At 37.1% G+C, this 24,389-nt stretch overlaps 1 protein-coding gene across 2 annotated transcripts in view; it reads right to left on the reverse strand.

Moving 5' to 3' along the window:
* Positions 1–24,389, reverse strand: part of LOC138314182 (uncharacterized) — a 56,754-nt gene that overhangs the window by 23,588 nt on the left and 8,777 nt on the right. Inside the window, exons 3-13 of one of the 2 annotated variants that reach the window (XM_069254372.1) lie at positions 23,400–23,494; positions 22,450–22,513; positions 18,542–18,651; positions 17,374–17,432; positions 13,483–13,716; positions 11,970–12,182; positions 11,514–11,568; positions 10,961–11,024; positions 8,706–8,803; positions 8,191–8,257; positions 3,256–3,389 (exon numbers count right to left, since the gene is read on the reverse strand). In XM_069254372.1, the coding sequence (XP_069110473.1) occupies positions 3,256–3,389; positions 8,191–8,257; positions 8,706–8,803; positions 10,961–11,024; positions 11,514–11,568; positions 11,970–12,182; positions 13,483–13,716; positions 17,374–17,432; positions 18,542–18,651; positions 22,450–22,513; positions 23,400–23,494 (1,193 nt within the window). Of the gene's footprint in view, positions 1–3,255; positions 3,390–8,190; positions 8,258–8,705; positions 8,804–10,960; positions 11,025–11,513; positions 11,569–11,969; positions 12,183–13,482; positions 13,717–17,373; positions 17,433–18,541; positions 18,652–22,449; positions 22,514–23,399; positions 23,495–24,389 lie in introns of those variants that run through there. The other variant, XM_069254373.1, reaches the window with a different exon arrangement.

Below are 24,389 nucleotides of genomic sequence, written 5' to 3' on the forward strand. Positions count from 1 at the left end.
TGGTAATATGTCGGTACCTGATCTTAACCACTCGGCGGCCACGCGGCCCCATTACATGGTGTCTACAATAATGGCAAAGTACTATATCATACATATACACACGAGAAAGCAAATGCACTTGAATTCTGCATTTTGTTGTAAATGCGTGCATGTATATTTGGGGGAAAGTGGGGGTTTCTACCATATAAACTTGTCTTTTTGGTTATGAAGCAATATAGGACCGGACATAGAACACACAGATAATAAATGATGAATAGGGATGGGTTTTTTTCTATCAATATAAGATATGTACATGCAAATTATCATGAGTGCATGTAAAAGTAAAATACACAATTTTTGTCCATGAAAGCACACTTGTCTACTTGTCTTTTACTCTTAATTGATTTATTTTGTTGATGGATATTGATACTTTTGTGTGGATAAATTAAAGAAACTGACACTATATAAATGGATAAATAGTTGCCTTGTTAACTTAAAAATTACTGCAGTATAGGTATGTCTTGCATTGCATTTTTTCGTACATCGAGTACATATATATTTAGACATCTTATCTAAACATCTTGATTTGGGAGAACACACGCATACCTATTTGAAAGTCGTCTTGCTACGATGACAAAGGAAATGATTGATATGAAATAATGTTATACTGGTGATTGTTGGCGTTCCAAAAGAAAAAAATGAATTGATCTGAGTATATATATAAATATTTAATGTTGTAAACAGTGTAACATGTCAAACAAATAATTTTGCAACACAATACATTTTTTTCGATGTGTTATTCGACTGAAACCCATGGAAATGGTTCTATCAGCGCAAAACTGCATTTTTTCGTAGTTTATATTTTGGTTGCCATGGTAACATTTTTTACGCAAAAAAATAATGATTTGATACTCATTCTGGCCACGTCCTCTTTTGAAATTAATATGAAAGTTAAAAGATTACTAAGCCTGATATATAAATTAAACTTTCTGTAGTTGAAGCAAGACAGGTAAAACACTGATTTTAACATTTTCATAAATCTTCGGTTTTAAATGTTGTTGGTTACAATGGTAACATTCAAAATTAAATTGAAATTATGGTATTCAATAAAATGTTCAACCCTTCTGCAATAATATTCTTGATGATCAGGTTGATGAATGGACATTTAAATAAGTTTCGTTATCTTAAGAATGATTAAATGTAGGAAACTTTAACTTTTTTGTCAGATTCCAAAGTTTCGGTTGCCATGGTAACATAATTAATGTGAAAACATTATTTTTCTTACAAAATTTGAAAAGGTTGTGATCTAAAGTTTCTAAATATATATGGGTTGATTACCAAAATTGTTGATTCAAAAGGGTGAAAAATCTCTTTGAAAGAAAATGTCGGATTTTCGGGAACTCTGCTAAAAATTCTTGGGAGTTAAGGGGTTAATACACTGGCAAGGGCCAGGGTTCGGCATACCACAATATGTAATGGTGGACAGCAAGCGAGTTTGAACATTTCATGTACATTTCACTACAGTGGGCTTTTCTGACATATCACAGTAAAACCGACTAATCTAATTTCTATTAGAACTGGTTTGTTTCAGAAATATGTGCATATTTTAATGCTCTCTTAAACGGATTTTAATTTTAATTAGGTTTTAATTACTCTGCTTTCAACAAAGATATCTTCTGATGTTAAAACTTTGGTGTTTTCTTTGTTGATATAATAATTAATTTTTCTTTGTTTTCATACCAAATCCGGCTTTCTGATTGGCCAATATTTTTTTTGCATACCACTATGAAAAAAAAATCTGAGAATGGTGCGAAACCCCGACGTTATCGTGACGTCACAATAGAGACATTGACGTTGCGTATTGATTCGCAAAAAAGAATCCCTTGAAAAAACCACTATAATGTTACAATTAAACATACTTCATTTTATCAAATAGAGTTTATTATCAATGTCACTATTTTTAGCTCACCTGGCCTGAAGGGCCGGTGAGCTTATCATGGCGCGGCGTCTGTCGTCCGTCCGTCGTCCACGTCCGTCCGTCCGTCTGTCCGTCAAATTTCCTTTAAATTATAAGTATGGATTTAACCAAATTTGGATGTCACTAAATTTCTGACCCCCTGGGGGCAGGAGGGGCGGGGCCAAATAGGGGAAATAGAGGTAAATCCTTTAAAACACTACTTGTCCTAGAGTTCTGCATGAATTGTAACCAAAATTAGCCACAAACATCCTTGGGGGAGGGGGAACAGAACTTGTATAATTTTGGCTCTGGTTCCCCGGGGGCAGGAGGGGCGGGGCCCAATAGGGGAAATAGAGGTAAATCCTTTAAATCACTACTAGTCATAGAGTTGTACATGAATTGTAACCAAATTTGGCCACAAACATCCTTGGTGGAAGGGGAACAGAACTTGTATAAATTTTGGCTCTTGTCCCCGGGGGCAGGAGGGGCGGGGACCAATAGGGGAAATAGAGGTAAATCCTTTAAATCGCTACTAGTCATAGAGTTCTGAATGGAATGTAACCAAATTTGGCCACAAACATCCTTGGGGGAAGGGGAACAGAACTTGTATAAATTTTGGCTCTGACCCCCCGGGGGCAGGAGGGGTGGGCCCCTATAGGGGAAATAGAGGTAAATCCTATAAATCGCTACTAGTCATAGAGTTCTACATGAATTGTAACCAAATTTGGCCACAAACATCCTTGGGGGAAGGGGAACAGAACTTGTATAAATTTTGGCTCTGGTCCCCCGGGGGCAGGAGGGGCGGGGCCCCAATAGGGGAAATAGAGGTAAATCCTTTAAATCGCTACTAGTCATAGAGTTCTGCATGGAATGTAACCAAATTTGGCCACAAAAATCCTTTTTGGAAGGGGAACAGAACTTGTATAAATTTTGGCTCTTGCCCCCCGGGGGCAGGACGGGTGAGGCCCAATAGGGGAAATAGAGGTAAATCCTATTTTAATTTTATCGGGGTATGTATAAAAAAAAAAATGTTTGCAAACTGTGTGAATCCCAAATAACTGCACAGTTCATGAATGGCCAAGCTGAATCTGACTAAATGTTTTCTAGGCCTATAAGTCTGATATCTATTGATCTAAAATGGTTATTTGTTGAAATGCCGATGCCCATGTGAGTTTGTATTTTTTGTTGACTTACTCTCCAAACCAAAACACAAACCTAGGTACTGATGCTTATATGTAAGCTGATAAATGCTAATTAAGATAAAGTAAATAATTCTTTTTAAGACTCGCTTAAGATAAAATGTTCAGCTGTAAACTCACCATCTCTGATAAGATACACTTTGGATATATCCCGCAGAAGATAGCCTTCTCTGACCTTATCCATTAGAGCAGAAGCTTCAAAAAACTCCCTCAGAGTAATCTGGCTCTTATCTGATTGATGCCCTATACTGCACCTGCAAGAAAAGTGAAAATAAAATCTACATACGGTAAATGATTCTAGTCAAGAGATAAATCATAAAATGTATATACATGTATAACATATGTTAATTAAAGTTTAAGAATATCAAATACATTTGTACAGTTAAAATATTTTAATGTGTCCTAAGGTATAACTGTACTTGACCCAATAAGTGCCCATGGGGCTTTATTAAAAAAAAAAAACCAAGAGACCCAGAGATGCCTGTATCATTCACCTGATTTGTTATCGAATCAATTATTTAAGTACAGGTTAAATGTTTATTTTATCAATTAAAATATTTTTGAAATAGTTTATCTCTAATTCCCCCTATTGGTCCCTACTGTCCAGGGGTATTTAAGCCAATAATGTATTCACTTTCTTCTTTATACCTGCAAGTCTAATATAGTGATATCACTTCAGTATATTATTTTATAGCCAAACCATGTTCATTTCGAAAATATTTAAATCCGTTGATTTCATTAATTATTGTAATAATATAACAATGGACTTTATTTTCATTTAATTGCACATTAAGTCAAAGACACTTCACATATGAGGTTTGATTTTTATTTAAGGAATAAAGTATGTTTCTGGTGGTTCTATTGAAGGGTAAAGTTCAGAAGGGTATCAATATTTGTAATCGATCTCGAAATGGTCCATGAAACAAATATTGGATTTCGGAGGTTTTCAAATGAAACGGACGGCGATCCAGGAAACGTGGTTTTTTAGGACCGGTATGATGTCTAGTTTCATTTTATGCTTGTTGCCATTGACAACTAATGTCCCATGGGGGTCATATGGCAGCCATCTTGGATTTCAGGTATCAAACATGGCCAAAATGACACATTCGCATATAGGCGCATAGATAGGGAACCAGACAACAATCAGAGGCAAATAAACACATTTTTAAATATGATTTCTCGTTCAACGAGACGCTTGATACGCACATGTCTGTCGTAGTCAACAAGACTCTGGTTGAACGAGACAACTCATGAATGGCGATTGTAAGGAAGCATTGTTTCTCCAACCGATCGCGAACTAAGGTACGTTACGTTAATGAATAAACATATTTGAAAGTGTAAATGCTTTAATTAGATGTTTGAGTCAGTGATTATACTAAAGAAATGATCAACCGCTGCTGATGTAAATCGTAACAGCGTTGAATACCTTTGCAGATTCATGCATAAAATAACAAGCCATACTATAACATTAATCTGTCACCATGATGATTTCTAGTAAAAGCGAAGTATCTTGAAACATATATCGGCGAATTTCGCTAAAAATATATTGCAAATTTGAAAAATATTTGATTTTATTTTTAGAATTTCTGAAATATTTTATTAAAATAACCGGAGGTCATGTAAAAGTCTACCGTATTCAAATACACGGAGTTGAAAAACAAAGATAAAAATGGAAAAATCGGGACCGCAAAATTTTATGCAAATAACCGAAATATTCAAATAACCGTTATTCAATTATGTGGAGTCCTCTGTATAAATAAACTTGTTCAAATTTGTGAGAGATCTATTACTTTTTATATTAATAAAAACAATACAAACAACAGTTGTCATGCTTGAATACTCATATAATTTGTTGAAATGGTTCAGATGTCTGCTATTAATAAAATAATATCAACTAAAGAGAAACTAGAACTGTTACACTTAAGTATGCCATTTAATAGCTATTTTTTTTTAATAGCTAATTTACACTCTCACTACGGTAACTCATATACATGTATATACATGCAGACATGAGATGTGATCAAGACAGTTAGACAGACAGACAGACAGAACAGACAGACAGACAGATAAGGTGACTCTAATAAGCCATACCTCAGCCTCACAGCTACATTTTATTTCATATACAGTGGAACCTCCCGAAACCGATCATGGTCGGTGCATATAATTTCGGCCGGTTTAGAGAGGGTTCGGTTTGGAGAAGTGAACCGAATACCGATCATCACGATCCGGATTTAATCGATCGGAAGTCGTTTTTTACATTAGTGCATCGCACGTATGCCTAGTGTTCGTTAAAACCGACCGATATTGATTGTTAATGTGAATGTTATCACAAAAGAGAGCATCATACGTTTAAAAGGAATGGATTACAGCAAACTTGACTTTGTTACCGCTTATAAACGTAGTTTAGTTAGTTAGTTGCGTGAATGTTCCTGGGGATGTTCTCGTCTGCAACCTACATACAACCGATCGCTTCCGGTTACGTCAAGAATCAAATTTAATGGTCTAATATTACACGATGATCAGTTGATGCCAGTCATTATATGACAAAGTCATTTTCTAAAACAATACATGGCTTCGGCTTCTTCATACAGATAATTTACGTTATCCGACAACTACATATGTAAATAAAAACAAGAGGCCCAAAGGGCCTTAACGGTCATCTGACTACCTTGGCAATAGTAAAACTAATTATATATGGTGTCACTTTGTCAGGACCATGTCAGGATCATTTTCAATTTCTTTCAACAAATTTTATTTCAAACAAGAGGCCCAAGGGCCTTAACATATAGGAAATTAATTAGATATAGTGTCATGGTAGCCATTTTCGATTTGTGATCAACCAGAGATGTAATACTTTGTCGGGACCATGTCAGGATCATTTCATGCAAGTTTCAGTCAAATCGCACGGGTAGAACTTGAGAAGAAGTTCAAAATGTGTTTTCAAGATGGCGGCTGTGGTGGCCATCTTGGATTTCGCATCAACCCGAAAAATAACAACACTTTGTTAGGACCATATCAGGATCATTTCATGCAAGCTTCAGCCAAATCACAACGGTAGAACTTGAGAAGAAGATCAAAATGTGTTTTCAAGATGGCGGCTGTGGCGGCCATCTTGGGTTTCGGATCAACCTAAAAAATAACAACACTTTGTCAAGACCATGTCAGGATCATTTCATGCAAGTTTCAGTCAAATCGCACCGGTAGAACTTGAGAAGAAGTTCAAAATGTGTTTTCAAGAAGGCGGCTTTGGCGGCCATCTTGGATTTCGGATCGACCCAAAAAATAACAACACTTGGTTGGGACCATGTCAGGATCATTTCATGCAAGTTTCAGTCAAATCGCACCAGTAGAACTTGAGAAGAAGTTCAAAATGTGTTTTCAAGATGGCGGCTGTGGCGGCCATCTTGGATTATGGATCGACCCGAAAAATAACAACACTTTGTCGCGACCATGTCAGGATCATTTCATGCAAGTTTCAGCCAAATCGCACCGGTAGAACTAGAGAAGAAGTTCAAAATGTGTTTTCAAGATGGCGGCTGTGGCGGCCATCTTGGATTTCGGATCGACCCGAAAAATAACAACACTTTGTCGGGACCATGTCAGGATCATTTCATGCAAGTTTCAGTCAAATCGCACCAGTAGAACTTGAGAAGAAGTTCAAAATGTGTTTTCAAGATGGCGACTGTGGCAGCCATCTTGGATTTCGGATCGACCCGAAAAATAACAACACTTTGTCGGACCATGTCAGGATCATTTCATGCAAGTTTCAGCCAAATCGCACCTGTAGAACTTGAGAAGAAGTTCAAAATGTGTTTTCAAGATGGCGGCTGTGGCGGCCATCTTGGATTTCGGATCGACCGAAAAATAACAACACTTTGTCGGGACCATGTCAGGATCATTTCATGCAAGTTTCAGTCAAATCGCACGGGTAGAACTTGAGAAGAAGTTCAAAATGTGTTTTCAAGATGGCGGCTGTGGCGGCCATCTTGGATTTCGGATCACCCGAAAAATAACAACACTTTGTCGCGGACCATGTCAGGATCATTTCATGCAAGTTTCGGTCAAATCGCACCGGTAGAACTTGAGAAGAAGTTCAAAATGTGTTTTCAAGATGGCGGCTGTGGCGGCCATCTTGGATTTCGGATCGACCCGAAAAATAACAAACACTTTGTCGGGACCATGTCAGGATCATTTCATGCAAGTTTCAGTCAAATCGCACCGGTAGAACTTGAGAAGAAGTTCAAAATGTGTTTTCAAGAGCCATCTTGGATTTCGGATCGACCCGAAAAATCAAAACTTTGTCGGGACCATGTCACGATCATTTCATGCAAGTTTCAGCCAAATCGCACCGGTAGAACTTGAGAAGAAGTTCAAAATGTGAAAGTTAACGCACGCACGGCGCACGGCGGACGGTGCACGGCGCACGGCGACGGCGCACGGCGCACGGCGCACGGCGCACGGCGAACGGCGGACGACGACTGACGAAACATGATGACTATAGGTCATCCTGACCCTTCGGGTCAGATGACCTAAAAACCAAGTGTGATTTAAATACGAAACTTTCTCTTTATTACTAGCTCTGCTTGTTTTCCTACAGTAAACAAACCGCGTGCACATGGTAGACCTTCGTTAGATATCTAAACAATAGGCATGATTAAATAATTACACCACCATCTCGGGTATAATTACCGTGTACCTATAGCCTTCACATCTGTATACATGCCCAAGGACATGGCATGCAACAACTATGGTACAGGTACGTGTGTATTTTACGGTCGGTTGATCAGACCTCAATGCAATCTATCGGCGTCGCTCAGGTAAGGCCGGTTTTCAGAAGTGTATTTTAGTTACATTTGACTATTCCGATCTCAAAATCGGTCCGGTATTCGGAATTGGGAGGGATCGGTTTTGGGAAGTTTTATATACTATTAATAAAGAGGAATTCATTCTGTACATGACATCCATGTTCGGTTTCTAGAGGTGATCGGTTTTGAGAAGGTTCGGTTTTGGCAGGTTCCACTGTACAACATTACTATGTTTTAATGAATTACTTACATAATTTGTTGAACTGTATAGAAATCAACACCAGTCTGAAGTAGAAAGATACTCATAAGACGCTTCCCTGAAAACAATAACAATATGAGTCACTCACTAGGTCTAATCCCTCTGAGTTATACCAATCCCTCCAAAATTACAAAATTACAACATTGAGGTTTTTTTTGTTTGGTTTTTTTTTCCATAAATTGGGCTGAATCAATAATTTCGACATATCTAATGGTGCACACTAGCACATTATGCGGTAAGGACACTAAATGTATTAGCTGTCAATGACATATCACAAACAGAAGCTAATTTCAAAATAAAGATACATGTAATACACTTCAGTTAGTCCATACAGAACACAGCCACTAGTTAATGTATCTCATCTTTCCATCAAAATTGTGCAAAAGACGGACAGACCAAAGCACAGACTGATAGATGGATGGACAGACAGAGCACAACCTAATGTCTTACTTCAGGTAAACTAGTATATAGATTTATTTAAAGTTAAAATGTAAGTTCATGATTACCTGTGATAGAATAACTGGAATCTGTCTTGTTTATAACAGCATATTCTGCAAAATTCTTTTCATAATCTTTACTTCTTTCCTCGGGCACTGAGTCAAGACTGAAATATACAAAGAAGAGATCATTCACAGTCACTAGAATCACCAAATTAGTGAACATTATTCTTTTTTAATTATTGGCACTTTTACAGCTATTAACATTCAGTCAATATCTAAGTGCAATGTAATAACTATAACGTTCTAGCTAATTACTATAGTCACAGGTTGCATTCTGCCATCAATTTATTATATTAATTTGATTAAAGTGTTGTGTATAAAGATTAATGTATAAACTGAATTAGAAGTGTGGGTTTTTTTATTGATGGACTTAATAACACTTCCTGAAAACTTTACCCAATAAAAGACCCATATCATGGACCTAAATGGGCCAAAAATTAGATACATATTGTAGAGGGGAAAAATTCTTAATAATAAGAACTCTTAAGTAGAAGTTGTTAGTATCTGATATTCATGTATTTGACCTTTGTGAATCTGAAAGTAGGTCAAGGTCATTTAAAGGAACAAACTTAATTATTAGCTCGTTATCTTAGCATGCTATATATGCAGGCTCAATAGCAGCTAGTCTCTAGGCCTCTTAGTTATTGACAAGAAGGTGTTTAAAATGTTAGCCTTATATTTTATTCTAACTAGCAGTCGTTTATAGGCAAATGACACAACAGTTAATCTAAACCAAAACATGTTTTTCAAGAATCTCGAAACTTCAATGGTCTGTTTAAAAAGAAGACCCTATGGATTCTGAAAGAAATTGGATCATCACTTTTCTTTTAAAATAAACAAATGCCATGTGTTTATTAGTTATCTGAAATAGAGATTAGTTTACAGGAGAATTCAGGACAATTTTAGTGTAGCGATTAAACCCCTTTAATCTAAATTCAGTTTTTGATGCGTATAAAGTGATTACTAATGCTAGGTTTACACTATGTTCCCGGCGACCACGTCAGCCCCGTTTGCCCGAAACGTGGTGTGCCATGAAATTTTGGCTATTTTTGTCTCTGTATTCAAGTTGAGCAAGGTCTTGTGAAGTTTTGCCACAGTCTTTTACGGATTACGTGGTATATAGGGGAAAGTACTTTTCCCAGAGGTTAAAGGTACACTACGGCTTTAGCACGGTCTATCAAGGATACCACTACGTTCTCTCTAGGCCTGTTACGATCTGATGAGGTCTGCTACGTTTTACACGTTTTGATCAAGCTCCGATACGTTTTTCACGGTCCGCAACGGCTTACTAGGGATGAAAGTCTGATGCCGGGCTTTTTTGGAGCAAATGAAACAATATTTATTGCCGAAAATCTCTTTTCAAACAGGTTTTAATTAAAAAATATGTTAAAAGAAAAGAAAATCTTAACTATATTTGGTATAAATATATAATTATTAGAGCCAAGTGTTTCTACGCAATATTTTTTTCTCTAATGGTTTTCACTTAATCTGCCTTTTAAAATGATAGCTTTGGTGTGATTTGAGGGTTTAAATGTGGTTGATAATGAATATTTCTATTTATTACTACAAATAATTCCATGAAGTATCAAATATGTACCAGGCCAGACAATGATACTCCACCATATATTGCTAGCAACGTAAGACCGTAATAAGACGTAACACGCCGTATCACGTCGGGATTTCAATCGCTCCAAGCCGTGATATGCCTTGACAGAAAGCATAAAAACGGTTATCATCCACCTTGGCCTGCCGTCAAAACCTTGACAAACCTGGACAAAACGGCACAAAACGTGCAGTCAATCTGCATTAACCGTAATAAAACGTGAAAAAAACGCAACAGACCCTCATAAAACTTGAAATCACTGTGGGATTCCTGGTAACGTGCTTGCTGCCCGTTCCACCACGGACCGTCTGGAAGTTTTGTTACGGCCTCGAACGCACTGTTAAGTTTTGTTAAGTCACTCCCGTTTTATTACGTACTGTGGCGTTTACCATCTGTACCGTGACAAATTTTTTGACAGTTTAAAAATCTGGCACAGTATCCATGGAAATCACGACCACTCACGTTTGTCTATCACGTCCTTCTGCGTTAATTATCTCACGTTGTCTCGCGGTCACCATTTTTTGTCCACAGTGGCCTGAAACGGGGGCTGCCGTGGCCGCCGGGAACATAGTGTGAACCTAGCATTAAGGACCCCAGTATATCTGTATTGTTAAATATACATAATGGTCCCTAATAAAGATTCCATAAAAAATATCACCTTGGTACTATCGGCAAACTGCAATACTGGCCGTTCCATTGTACAACTTTACTTGGTAAATTTTCTGCAATGTATTTAAAAATTAAGGTACAAAATGTATATGAGATCTCTATAAAATAAGTACCAACTAACTAGTTAATATAAATTCTAGAAAAGTATACTAGTTGTTGAATGATTGTATCATAAAACAGCTTTAGGGCAAAGCAGTAAATAAAAGGGAAATGCACTGAACTAATTATCTGTCAATTATAAACTACCATATTAGACCTAATCAGCGCCCACATCCCTATATAAGCGCTGCGCCTTTTTGAGTCTTCCAACTTCACTAATACGAATTAAATGAGGACTGTAAATATGAAAACTGTGTAGGTTTCTTTACTGATTTATTTTGCATATTGATTTATTGTTTACTTTGGGCATTATAATTAATTTATGAAAGACTTGTCCAAGTTCGGTTCAATAAAGTGCTCCTTTATTTGTTTCACTTTATAAACACCCTGGGGGCTTATTGGATTGCGTATGGTATGTGGAAACTTAATCAGTCACTACTTACCCTTTACCCTATACATGTAGCTATCCCTATACCTTGCCTCAGCTGCTTTGAATGCCTGTAATCCAAGTAAACAGACATGGAAATTAGATTAATAAATATTTAGTTACAGAACTTTGGGCTGCGATATTTTAACATATATACCAATTTTTCAATCACGTTACCAATGGAGCGAGTCAGAAAAAAAAATAATGTCAATTTTTTTTTTTTTTTTTTTTTTTTTTTTTTTTTTTTAAGATGGCAGCTATGCTTTTTTTTGTGTGACCATTTTGGATTTCAAAAAATGTTTGAAAAATCAGCACGCTGGTTTAACAGAAAGCTAATGGATTATAGATAATACCCCCACATGTCAACTGAAAAAGGCTATTATATCAATAAATCAGGTGTCCTTAAAATCAACAGGTATTAATTGAAAAATCATGCAGAGTGCATTTGATGTGGTATTTTATCATAACTTACATGCAGTGAAGTTCTGTCCATAGGGTGAGCAACAAGAGCTACATCTGTAAGAGAATCTCTGTTTGGAAAGTCTTCCATAACCTCAAAGAGTATTCTAACCACGTCTTTTTTTTCATAAGCCAACCCTCCAGTACCAAGTAAAGGGAATGCAATAGATTTGGCTCCATGGTCATTAGCCAGCTGCAGACAACCATGGATGAATTTGCGCATTGCCTAGAATATGATTATAACAAATATTAAATTACGTACAGTACAACCTCTTAGGACCATCAAAATAACTCTGTTTTAAACATAGTTTGTTATAAACATATTGCAGATATCATACAGGAACCTTGATGCAGAATTAAGATTGCTACTTTATAACAATGAATTTGTTGTAAACATGTTCGTTATATACGTGCTTTACTGTAATATGTTTGTTGGTTTAAATAAAAGACAACAGGTTCACTGAATTGACTCATCTAAACCAAATTGTTGAAAAAATAAAAACACTTTTGTGTAATAAATCAAACTTCACTCCAAACATGAAATTTCAGTCACAACTAGAACAATAGTCTGTAAATTGACTCTGCATCAAGTTAAATCCTTCTGTTTACAACATGACCTTCAATGAAAGCCAAAAACATTTTAACTGAGCAAAATATTAAGAAGAGGCCCATGGGCCTTGATGATCACTTGAGTTCTGATAATGAATAAACAAAAAACATGTAAACACAACGTTTGCCCATACGTATGCACCAATCAGGCTCTTGATTAGTCCAGTCAGGATTTTTGTAAGCATGAAATGCATAATTTCAAATGGTGTAAAAATAACTCATATGTGAATAAAGATCTAATCATTTGCTAAAATAAAAAGAAAACTTTTGAACCTTTTACACAAATAATGCTCGAAAATATGTTTTTCTTTAGTACCAGGTATATAAATTACAGTGAATTTGGAAATCTGAGACCCCAGGGCCACAAAATTCACATGTTTTTGTAAAGGCCCTTCAGACCTTTCTATCTATAAATGTAGAGTATATGATTCTACCACATCTGTGAGTTAAGAAGGTTTATTAAAATTTTAGTCAATTTTACCCCATTTTGGTCCCGTCAAGAGTCCCCTTGGGTGGGACCATATAATTCACAATTCTGATTGATCATTCACCTTTGAAGCTTGTAAAAGATTTCATTGAATTTGCTTCAGTAGTTTTGGAGATGTTGTCGAAAATAAAAATTGTATTCGGACACAGGAATTCTTAGGACAACGGACAACAATGGACTTAAAAGCAATTAGAATAAGTCACTTGAGTCATTGTCTCAAGTAACCTCAATTGCCCAAGATAACATAAAAACAATTAAAAATGTCTGTAAGATATCAATTAGAGAGTCTGCAGCCAACATATAAGGGTAAAACCATGTGACTCAAGTTTCATGTTGATGGTATACAGGACATAAATAGCAAATTAAAGTTGATGAAGCAAGTTTATTAATGACAGACTGATTCATGCAACAAAGTTTTTAGTAAACTTACCTTTAAACTACTCTCATCTTCAAACTCAGGAATTGTACCAGCCACCACATGAGAACATTTCAGTTCACCTTCAGCAGGTAAAGCAACAATCTGGCCGTTTTTTATCCCATTATCATACATCCTATCACCTGCCATCTGTAGTAGTTCTCTACCCCCAGCCAGACAAATACATGAAGACACAAGGCCATCAGTTAGCCCTGACATTTCATCCATAAGACAGACAATCATGTCACTCTGAAACAGAAGGAGAAGATCTGTCACAACATTTACACTCCAGTATCAAAACTGAGTACCATTCTTTCTAAAACAATACATCTTGAGTATCATTTTCTATAAGACAATAGATATTGAGTACCATTCCATTCTCTCTCTAAAGCAGTAGATCTTGAGTACCATTCTCTCTAAAGGAATAAATATTAAGTGCCATTCTCTCTAAAAACTAGATATTGAGTGCCATTCTCTCTAAAAAATAGATATTGAGTATCATTCTCTCTCTAAAACAATGGACCTTGACTGCCATTCTCTCTAAAACAATGGACCTTGACTGCCATTCTCTCTAAAACAATGGACCTTGACTGCCATTCTCTCTAAAACAATATATCTTGACTGCCATTCTCTCTAAAACAATAGATCTTGACAGCCATGTTCTATATAGATCTTATTCGGTACCATCATTGGATTATCTGAGCATGTGCTTTTTATAAATCAAGATATTTTAATGTCAATGGACTATGTATAGTTTCGGCCTGAAATTTGTTGAATTTTCAACCTGTTATTCAGTAATTAAATTGTTCAGCCCAATTATTTGTACAATAGTGAATCCCCACCCCAAAGAAATGCTACTAATTTAAATGCAATAAGAGTGTTATTCAATGCTTAGTTTCAGAGAAGAAGTCATCTATAATGAAATAGCTAAATTGACTTTGGTTAAAAAGAAAACAAGTCCATTGTTGAAGGACGGACAATGGACAGACAACAGACACTGCGATAAAGTGATATAGTCTTTTTGACCAGGTGAGCTAAAACATAATACATGTAGCTAGTTTATGATGATGCTTGGATAATCTAATACAAGGGCCCAATGGGACCATATTACTCAACTGCAATCTGGTAATCATGCATGGTTCATACTTAACAAATATAGTAAATAAGAATTTATATCATCCCTAAGCCCATAAGAGGCCCCTTTGCCTCTTTGTTATTAAAAAGAGGTCGTTAATAGATTTTAGTCTATTTGACCCCTGTGACATTGAATGATGGTCAAGGTCATTCTTTTCAACAAACTTGGAAGCCCGTTATCCCAGCATGTCACATGCCAAATATCTAGTCTCTAGGCCTCTTGGTTATATAGAAGAAGTCTGTTAAAGATTTTCACCTATTTGACCCCTGTGACCTTGAATGAAGGTCAAGGTCATTTATTTGAACAAACTTGGTAGTCGTTTATTCCAGCATGCCATATGCCTAATATCAGGTCTCTAGCCCTCTTGGTTATTAAGAAGAAGTCGTTTAAAGATTTAAGCCTTTTTGACCCCCGTGACCTCAAATAAAGGTCAAGGTCATTCATTTGAACAAGCTTTGTATCCCTTCATTCCATCATGTTACAGGCCCAATATCAGGTCTCTAAGCCTCTTGATTATCAAGAAGAAGTCATATAAAGATTTAAGCCTTTTTGACCCCTGTGACCTTGAATGAAGGTCAAGGTCATTCATTTGAACAAACTTGGTAGCCCTCTATCCCAGTATGTCACAGGCCTAATATCAGGTTCCTATGCCTCTTGGTTATGAAGCAGAAATCTTTTTTTTTTAAGTTTTTTTAAAGGATTTCAGCCTATTTGACCCCTGTGACCTCGAATGAAGGTCAAGGTCATTCATTTGAACAAACTTGGTAGCCCTTCATCCCAGCATGTCAAAGGCCCAATTTCAGGTCTCTAGGCCTCTTGGTTATATAGAAGAAGTCTGTTAAAGATTTTCACATATTTGACCCCTGTGACCTTGAAAGGAGGCCAAGGTCATCAATTTGAACAAACTTGGTAGCCCTTCATCCCAGCATGCTATAAGTCAAATTTCAGGACTCTAGGTCTCCAAGTTTTGGAGAAGAAGTTGTTTAAATGGAAAACTTGACGCCGGACGGCCGGACGGCCGGACGACGGACGCTGCACCATAACATAAGCTCACTTGCCCTTCGGGTAAACTTTCATTAATACATGTATCTGCAAGAATAATAATTACAGTATTATTAAAAAATAGCCCAGAGGGCCTGTATCGCTCACCTGGTTTGTAATGCCAAGTAATGTTCTGAATACAGGTTCATTGTTTCTTTTCTGAAGGAATTTTAATATTAACCTCTAAATCCCCTATTGGGCCCCACCCCTCCTGCCCCCTGGGGGTCAGAGCCAAAATTTATACAAGTTCTGTTCCCCTTCCACAAAGGATGTTTCTGGCCAAATTTGGTTACATTCCATGCAGAACTCTATGACTAGTAGCGATTTAAAGAATTTACCTCTATTTCCCCTATTGCGCCCCACCTCTCCTACCCCCGGGGGATCAGAGCCAAAATTTATACAAGTTCTGTTCCCCTTCCCCCAAGGATGTTTGTGGCCAAATTTGGTTACAATCCATGCAGAACTCTATGAGAAGAAGTGATTTAAAGGATTTACCTCTATTTCCCCTATTGGGCCCCGCCCCTCCTACCCCCAGGGGATCAGAGCCAAAATTTATACAAGTTCTGTTCCTCTTCCCCCAAGGATGTTTCTGGCCAAATTTGGTTACAATCCATGCAGAACTCTAGGACAAGTAGCGATTGATAGAATTTACCTCTATTTCCCCTATTGGGCCCTGCCCCTCCTGCCCCCTGGGGGTCAGAGCCAAAATCTATACAAGTTCTGTTCTCCTACCCCCAAGAATGTTTGTGGCCAAATTTAGTTACAATCCATACAAAACTCTTGGACAATTAAGTAGCAATTTATAGAATTTACCTATAATTCCCCTATTGGGCCCCGCCCCTCCTGCCCCGGGGACCAGAGCCAAAATTTATACAAACTCAGTTCTTATTCTCCCAAGGATATTTCTGGCCAAATTTGGTTACATTCCATGCAGAACTCTATGACTAGTAGTGAATTAAAGGATTTACCTCTATTTCCCCTATTGGGCCCCGCCCCTCCTGCCCCCTGGGGGTCAGAGCCAAAATTTATACAAGTTCTGTACTCCTACCCCCAAGGATGTTTGTGGCCAAATTTAGTTACAATCCATACAAAACTCTTGGACAATTAAGTAGCAATTTATAGAATTTACCTATAATTCCAATAAATTCCCCTATTGGGCCCCGCCCCTCCTGCCCCAGGGACCAGAGCCAAAATTTATACAAGTTCTGTTACCCTTCCCCAACGGATGTTTGTGGCCAAATTTGGTTACAATCCATGCAGAACTCTATGACAAGTAGCGATTTAAAGGATTTACCTCTATTTCCCCTATTGGGCCCCGCCCCTCCTTCCTCCGGGGGGTCAGAGCCAAAATTTATACAAGTTCTGTTCCCCTTCCCCCAAGGATGTTTGTGGCCAAATTTTGTTACATTCCATTCAGAACTCTATGACAAGTAGCGATTTAAAGGATTTACCTCTATTTCCCCTATTGGGCCCCGCCCCTCCTGCCCCCGGGGGTCAGAGCCAAAATTTATACAAGTTCTGTTCCCCTTCCCCCAAGGATGTTTGTGGCCAAATTTGGTTACAATCCATGCAGAACTCTATGACTAGTAGCGATTTAAAGGAAATGTTGACGGACAGACGGACGGACGGACGGACGGACGGACGACGGACGACGGACGCCGCGCCATGACATAAGCTCACCGGCCCTTCGGGCCAGGTGAGCTAAAAATAGCGGTTTCTCAAAAATTTACCTCCTCTTTTTCAATGCTTCCTTTCTTAATTGTAACTCTCAGACCACTCTTCTTTAGAACTGAAAAAGAAACCATAAAGATCTAGATAGCCTTACTAAACAGGGGACACTAGAGAGGGCACAAAAATGTTGCCTTTTAATATACCCAAATAGAACTTCTGAACTTGATGATACCAGCTAAACATATTTGACAACCATTTACAATCACTGTACCTAATGACAACACTTTCACCATAACCTTGACCTTTTTTTAAACATTTTTGGGTATACAGGTTTCAGCCCATATAACAAATTTTAGTACATCACATGACAGAATGCTGGATTCTGATTGGCTACACAGATGGGTACTATTTGCAATAGTGCCCGGGCAAGCGGGCACTATTGAAGTGGCGCGAAATTGAACGTGAATGTATTGTGACGTCACCATTACATGATGTAATTATAACGTTGCGCTTCGACCAAGACGTCAAAATGGCGGACAGGCTGTTGTGTGCAGGGATGGAAGCAAATGTTGCTTTTCTACAGAATACAGTTCACTTATGTTCAATATAAATCTACTTTTAATCTTCATGAAGCTGAACCCCGTTTTAAAGAAACACATATTTCTACAACAATTCATATGTTGTACTTTTAATTTAACAGCGTGGTGTGGAAATGGAGACAGCATTGCGAGGTGTCGCTTGACGTGCTTCTGTTACGATTACATGAAAACGGGTCTCATGTGAGGGTGATGTACTAAACCCATTATAGCCTGTTTGAGAGGGCACTATTGCCTCATAGTATTGTCTCGTGATAGGATAGTGCCCGAGCCGACTCGACAATGCTATGAGGCAATAGTGCCCTCTCAACCAGGCAATAATAGATAAATAATCTTCAGTGGTAGGGAATGATTTTTTTTCTCCCACATACAAAAGAAAAACATGAGATAATTAATAAGAACCTTATAACAGGCATTTTCACGGCGACATGAACATGGCTTCCTTGTCTGCATGTCAATATTGATGACATCATCGACAATGAATGCCACAGTTACACTGCATGATGTCACATTATTGTTATTTCAGGTTTACTTTAGTAGGCTGCAATATGTCATACCCTCGGGGTTGACAAAAAACTCTCTCGCAGCTAAAACCGTTGATAAATCGGTGAAAGGTTGGAGAAATAATTACCAATAAAACCTGGTCCTTTCCGTCGCTCCTTTAGAGTATCTATCATAGCCATTGCCAGACAAAATTCATCAATGGAAAGACAGCCATCCTCATCTGTATCCGCAAAGTTCCTGTCCAACACACACAACATGGAGTTTATAGTATTCAGGATTTATTTGATTGTAGTACTGGTAAATTGTATACATATGAAAGATTCTTTGAAGACAACTTTTTTCATCCACCTTTTACCACTTTTGAGGAATTTAAAAAGGCAGTTTTAAAAAGTTGGCCTAATTTAGGAAACCTACCTCTGCCTACAGTGCTTTAATTCGGAATGGCCTCATGCTATAGAAACAATATTCCAAGATATTAAGGGATGTAGGAATATATACAATGTATTTGTAACTAGTTCGGCTAAAAAACTTATAGCTGTTCTGAAATGGAACACAATAGTACATGAAAAAAGTGAAGATTGGTGGAAAAGGGTATTTGTATTACCTATGAAGGTAACCAAAGATACTAGCCTTCGGTGGTTTCAATATAAATTACTTCACAGAGTCTTACCCCACAAACCACTTTTTACACAGGATTCATTGAGCTGACTCTCCACTCTGTGGTTTCTGTGGTGCTCATAATGAAACATACAAACACTTATTCTCTGAATGTAATATTGTTAGCAAATTCTTAGAAGAAGTAAAAGAGTGGTTAGCACCTTATTTTGTGGAAGATATGGATTTTGAAAACCTTACATTTGGAAATATAAGGACAAACTCATATTCTAATATTATAATCATTTTGCTAAAAAAGATATATCTATACCTCAAAGTTCAAAAGCAGATATTTAAGTTTGAAAATGTTAAAGAGGTTATTTTACAATACTATAAATCTGAAAAACTTAATTTTATCTAAGAGCAAAGATTTTTAGATAGATGGGGTTCCATTCCAGCTATAGTTATGAGTAATCTCCCAGAGGACAGTTCTTAAATGATCCATAGTCTTTATTTTATATGCATATATATATATAGGTATTATATAAATATCTAAAAGGGAAAACTAAGGCATCATTTTGGTACTAATGTTTATTCCGCAACATATGTATATATTCATTTCTGACACCGCAAATGTGAAAGTTTGTATTGTCATGTTCGTCTTGTCATATTTTATCTTTAGTGAAACAGTAGCTAGTTGAGTGGTAACTTACTCAACATGTGTATTCAATTTTAAAGTGACAACTCATTATCTACATATTTTTGACATCACAAATGTTTGTAAATAAAAGCCTCCATATAAATATATGAACATATATATATACATACCCATGTGCACCTTGAGTTCGGGTTTCAAAATTAAACAATATTTATCAGTACATTTTTGGTGTCAAAATTGCTTATTTGCTTCTAGTTTTAGGAACTGGCTTAATCTTGTAACGTGGTATCTTCATCAAAAGGTGGTAGAGTGATAAATGACAACATACCATGCATTCATAATTTAGAATAATACACCTTTTGTAATTACATGCTTTTTAATACTACAGATGTTCCAAGCTTCCATAGTAAAGATTGTCTTGTCATCTACATCATATCTTTAGTGAGTCAGTGTGCACATTAATTGGTAACACAAAATCATGCAACTATGAAATGATAAATTGTGTTTCAAAAAAAAAAAATTGTTTCTATTAAAAGTAACAGAGAAACTACATATATAATGTATTGAAAATGGGAGTTTCTTAATAATAAAAGACATAATTAAAACACAAGCCTGATATATACAGAAAGTTTCAAGGAGTGGAACCGTTTTCGAGTTACATGTATAGCCCTGAAACTAAAAGAAACTGTTCCTGTAATTTGGTATTTCTAACTTTAAAGTTTTTCCATGGTTACAGAAAAAATATCAAAAAAGGAAGGTAGTCCCAACAGCAAATAGTTTGAAAATGCACTTTATGGCACAATAGTAAAACTGTTATAGGATACTAAGCCTGAAATTTTAAAATAGAAAGTTTTTTTTTAATGGAAATAATAATTTGGTTTCCATATTAACAGAAAAATAAATAAACAGCCTTATCACCTGAGTTAATGCCAAAACTGGAAACAAAAGGAATTTTAAATAAATAAATTTGGTCCTTCCAAGTAATCCAGAAAAACTCTAGGACAAGTAGCGATTTATAGGATCAGGGCCTTTATCCCCTCATTGGGCCCCACCCGTTCTGCCCCCGGGGGGCCAGAGCCAAAATTTATACAAGTTCTGTCCCCTTCCAAAAAGGATTATTTATGGCCAAATTTGGTTACATTCCATGCAGAACTCTATGACTAGTAGCGAATTTAAAGGATTTACCTTTATTTCCCCTATTGGGCGCCCCCCCTCTCCTGCCCCCGGAGGGTCAGAGCCAAAATTTATACAAGTTCTGTTCTCCTACCCCAAGGATGTTTATGGCCAAATTTGGTTACAATCCATGCAGAACTCTAGGACAAGTACCGATTTTTAGGATTTACCTCTATTACCCCTATTGGGCCCCGCCCTTCTGCCCCCGGGACCAGAGCCAAAATTTATACAAACTCAGTTCATATTCTCCCAAGGATATTTCTGGCCAAATTTGGTTACATTCCATGCAGAACTCTGACTAGTAGCGATTTAAAGGATTTACCTCTATTTCCCCTATTGGGGCCCCGCCCCTCTTGCCCCTGGGGGATCAGAGCCAAAATTTATACAAGTTCTGTTCCCCTTCCCCCAAGGATGTTTGTGGCTAGTTTTGGTTACAATCCATGCAGAACTCTAGGACAAGTAGCGTTTTATAGGATTTACCTCTATTTCCCCTATTGGACCCAGCCCCTCCTGCCCCCGGGGGGTCAGAGCCAAAATTTATACAAGTTCTGTTCCACCTCCCCCCAAGGATGTTTGTGGCCAAATTTGGTTACAATCCATGCAGAACTCTGGGACAAGTAGCGATTTATAGGATTTACCTCTATTTCCCCTATTGGGCCCCGCCCCTCCTGCCCCCGGGGGGTCAGAGCCAAAATTTATACAAGTTCTGTTCCCCCTCCCCCAAGGATGCTTGTGGCCAAATTTGGTTACAATCCATGCAAAACTCTATGACTAGTAGCGATTAAAGGAAATGTTGACGGACAGACGGAAGGACGACGGACGGTACGGACGACGGACGACGGACGACGGACGCCGCGCCATGACATAAGCTCACCGGACCTTCGGGCCAGGTGAGCTAAAAATGAAAGATACCCAATAGCAAAAGTCACTGTAATAGGACACTAGCTTGATACATACAAAAGTTTCAAGGAGTTAAATATTTTTGGAGTTGTTGTCCAAAAAAGCATCACAGACTGCAGACAGACACACACACAGTTGGACGGATGATGCCTGAATTATATTGAATTGTGACATTGCCAATGTCACTACAATGTTGCAGACAGATACCAGAAACATATATACATAGAGATTGGAAAACTCCTTCTCAGTGTCTTTGTTGACAGGCAGCGGGACCTCCGGTTTTATAAGCATTTTCCCTTAGCCAACTACTTTTAAGTGTATTCTTTTAAACATGATATTTTTGCATCAACACAAAGTTTAAACATTATATCATGGTTTGATGTGATCAGTTTTCCTGATTGATGTTATGATTTTTGAAAACACGAAAATAAGCAATTTTACCTGGGTTTTTTTAAATCAGGCATTCAAAATCAGAAGTATATTTTGTTTTATTAATAAATAAGTTAAAATATTATTTTTTCCATCCAAAATCAAACTCAAACCATCTGTAAATTACCGAACTTTTACAACATTTCAAATTTATTCTTTTATATTTAACTATTTAAGAGTTTATCTAAAAAATCCCTAAGCACTTACAGAGGTACATCTGCCGATCGTAAAATTGGAGGAGTTGCCAATCTCTATGTATATATGTTTCTGCAGATACTTACCACACCTGAAATAAGTCTTTCATGGACAGTCCTTTATCTTTAACTAAAGCAGCCACCTCTGCGCCTGAAAATGAACAAACATGGACGTTATTCATGTCGAGATGACATTGTTACTTTCAGTCATAATATAACTCGAAAACAAAAAATTCTAAATGGTCAGTTCCAAGTCCCTGCAACCAGGATCTACCGGTAAACAAAATATTGAAGTGCACTTTACTTCAGTAATACGTCATAGATTATTTAAAGCACAACCTCACAAGATCATATATTTCATGCTACTGTTTTGAAAATGCTCTCTATATAGATCTTGAGTGCCCAGTAGTCTACATGGTAGTCTACATGCAGTCACATACAAGTGCGGGTTCGTATCATACATCTGATAAGGCCAAAAAAAAATAATATGTCTGTTTAGGGTTACCCGACAGACCTTATTTTTTTACCCCCAATCCTAATTTTTTTCCCCAATTTTCTACGAAAAAATTTTTTAAAAGACTACGGTTCTGGCATTGTTTTTGAGTGAAAGACAATTAAAAAACAACTCCTACCGACCTACATACCCTGTTTTTTTTCCAATGTAACCCTAAACAGACATTTTTTTTTTTGCCTTACTACCCACACCTCCTTGGAAGCCGAACTTGTCCAGTGTTGATGTCCTCACAACAATACTGGTAGAGACCACAATACTCATTCCAGATGCATATGATGGCACCTGATCTTTTTTTTTTAATTTTTTTCCCCAAATACTCTGAATTGGCTTACATGGCATGATAAGATCATACTGTAGCATGTATACGAAAATTTATTTTTAAAAATATTACTTATAGACATATACAATAAAAGTACACACCAGCTGCTAGGTATTACCTTCATGTTACAAACCCTTTATTAGATCTGTAGGTTTTAATATATCAAATTTTCTATGTATTAATAGATAACCAGTCATAACTTACCTGTCAGAAAGTGGTCATTTTTCATCTTAGTTGACTTGAAGTACTTGCAATACTTCTCTTTCATTTTTGATGATAACCAGAAGGTGCCATCATATCTGTTTAAAACAAAAAAAATGATTCAGCACGGTAATCATTGTAAGGAGATCAAGCAATAAATGAAATTGTAACATTCATAAATGGGATAATTTGCAAATCGTGTACCTGGTACATGTCTATGATTTGTGGCAGATCCAGTGGGACCTTTTGGGCTTCAAGAACACCCCCACCCTATATCCCACCTCTTATCTTAAGAATGTTCTTCAAAAGTCATATAAAATGTCATTCAAACTGAAAAGTTTAAGCTAGCTTCTAATTTTACTTTCAATATAAAAATAATTGTGTCCCGAAAAAACTCCACGGCACATATAATGCCCTGGTAATCATAGTGCATAAAAGAGTCAATAAGAATTTCTAATAATGACCCAGGTAATATCAGTGTCTAGACTCTAGTTCTTGATAAAAAGTTGTTTAAAAGATTTTAGCCTTTTCGACCCCTGTGACCTTGAATTGTGGTCAAGGTCATTCATTTGAACAAACTTGGTAGCCCTTCATCCAATATGCCAAAGGTCCAATATCAGGTCTCTTGGCCTCTTGGTTATTAAGAAAAATTGTTTAAAGATTTTAGCCTATTTTCCCCTGTCATCTTGAATAAAGGTCAAGTCATTCGTTTTGAACAAACTTGGTAGCCCTTCATCCCAGCATGCCACAGGCCCAATATCAGGTCTCTAGGCCTCTTGGTTATTAGAGGAAGGCTTTTAAACATTTCAGCCTTCATGCAGGTGAGCCAACAATGAGCTAGGGCGCTTAATTAATAGGGAACCAAAATTTGTTAACAAAATAATCAGCAAAAATTTAACTCTTTTTGTACTCATGACACATTAACCTGTTACAGTAAACATGCATATATGCATTTTACCTTTGAGATGCATTATCATATACTGATACAAATGT

Source organism: Argopecten irradians, chromosome 2, assembly GCF_041381155.1.
Source record: "Argopecten irradians isolate NY chromosome 2, Ai_NY, whole genome shotgun sequence".
Classification (NCBI taxonomy): domain Eukaryota; kingdom Metazoa; phylum Mollusca; class Bivalvia; order Pectinida; family Pectinidae; genus Argopecten; species Argopecten irradians.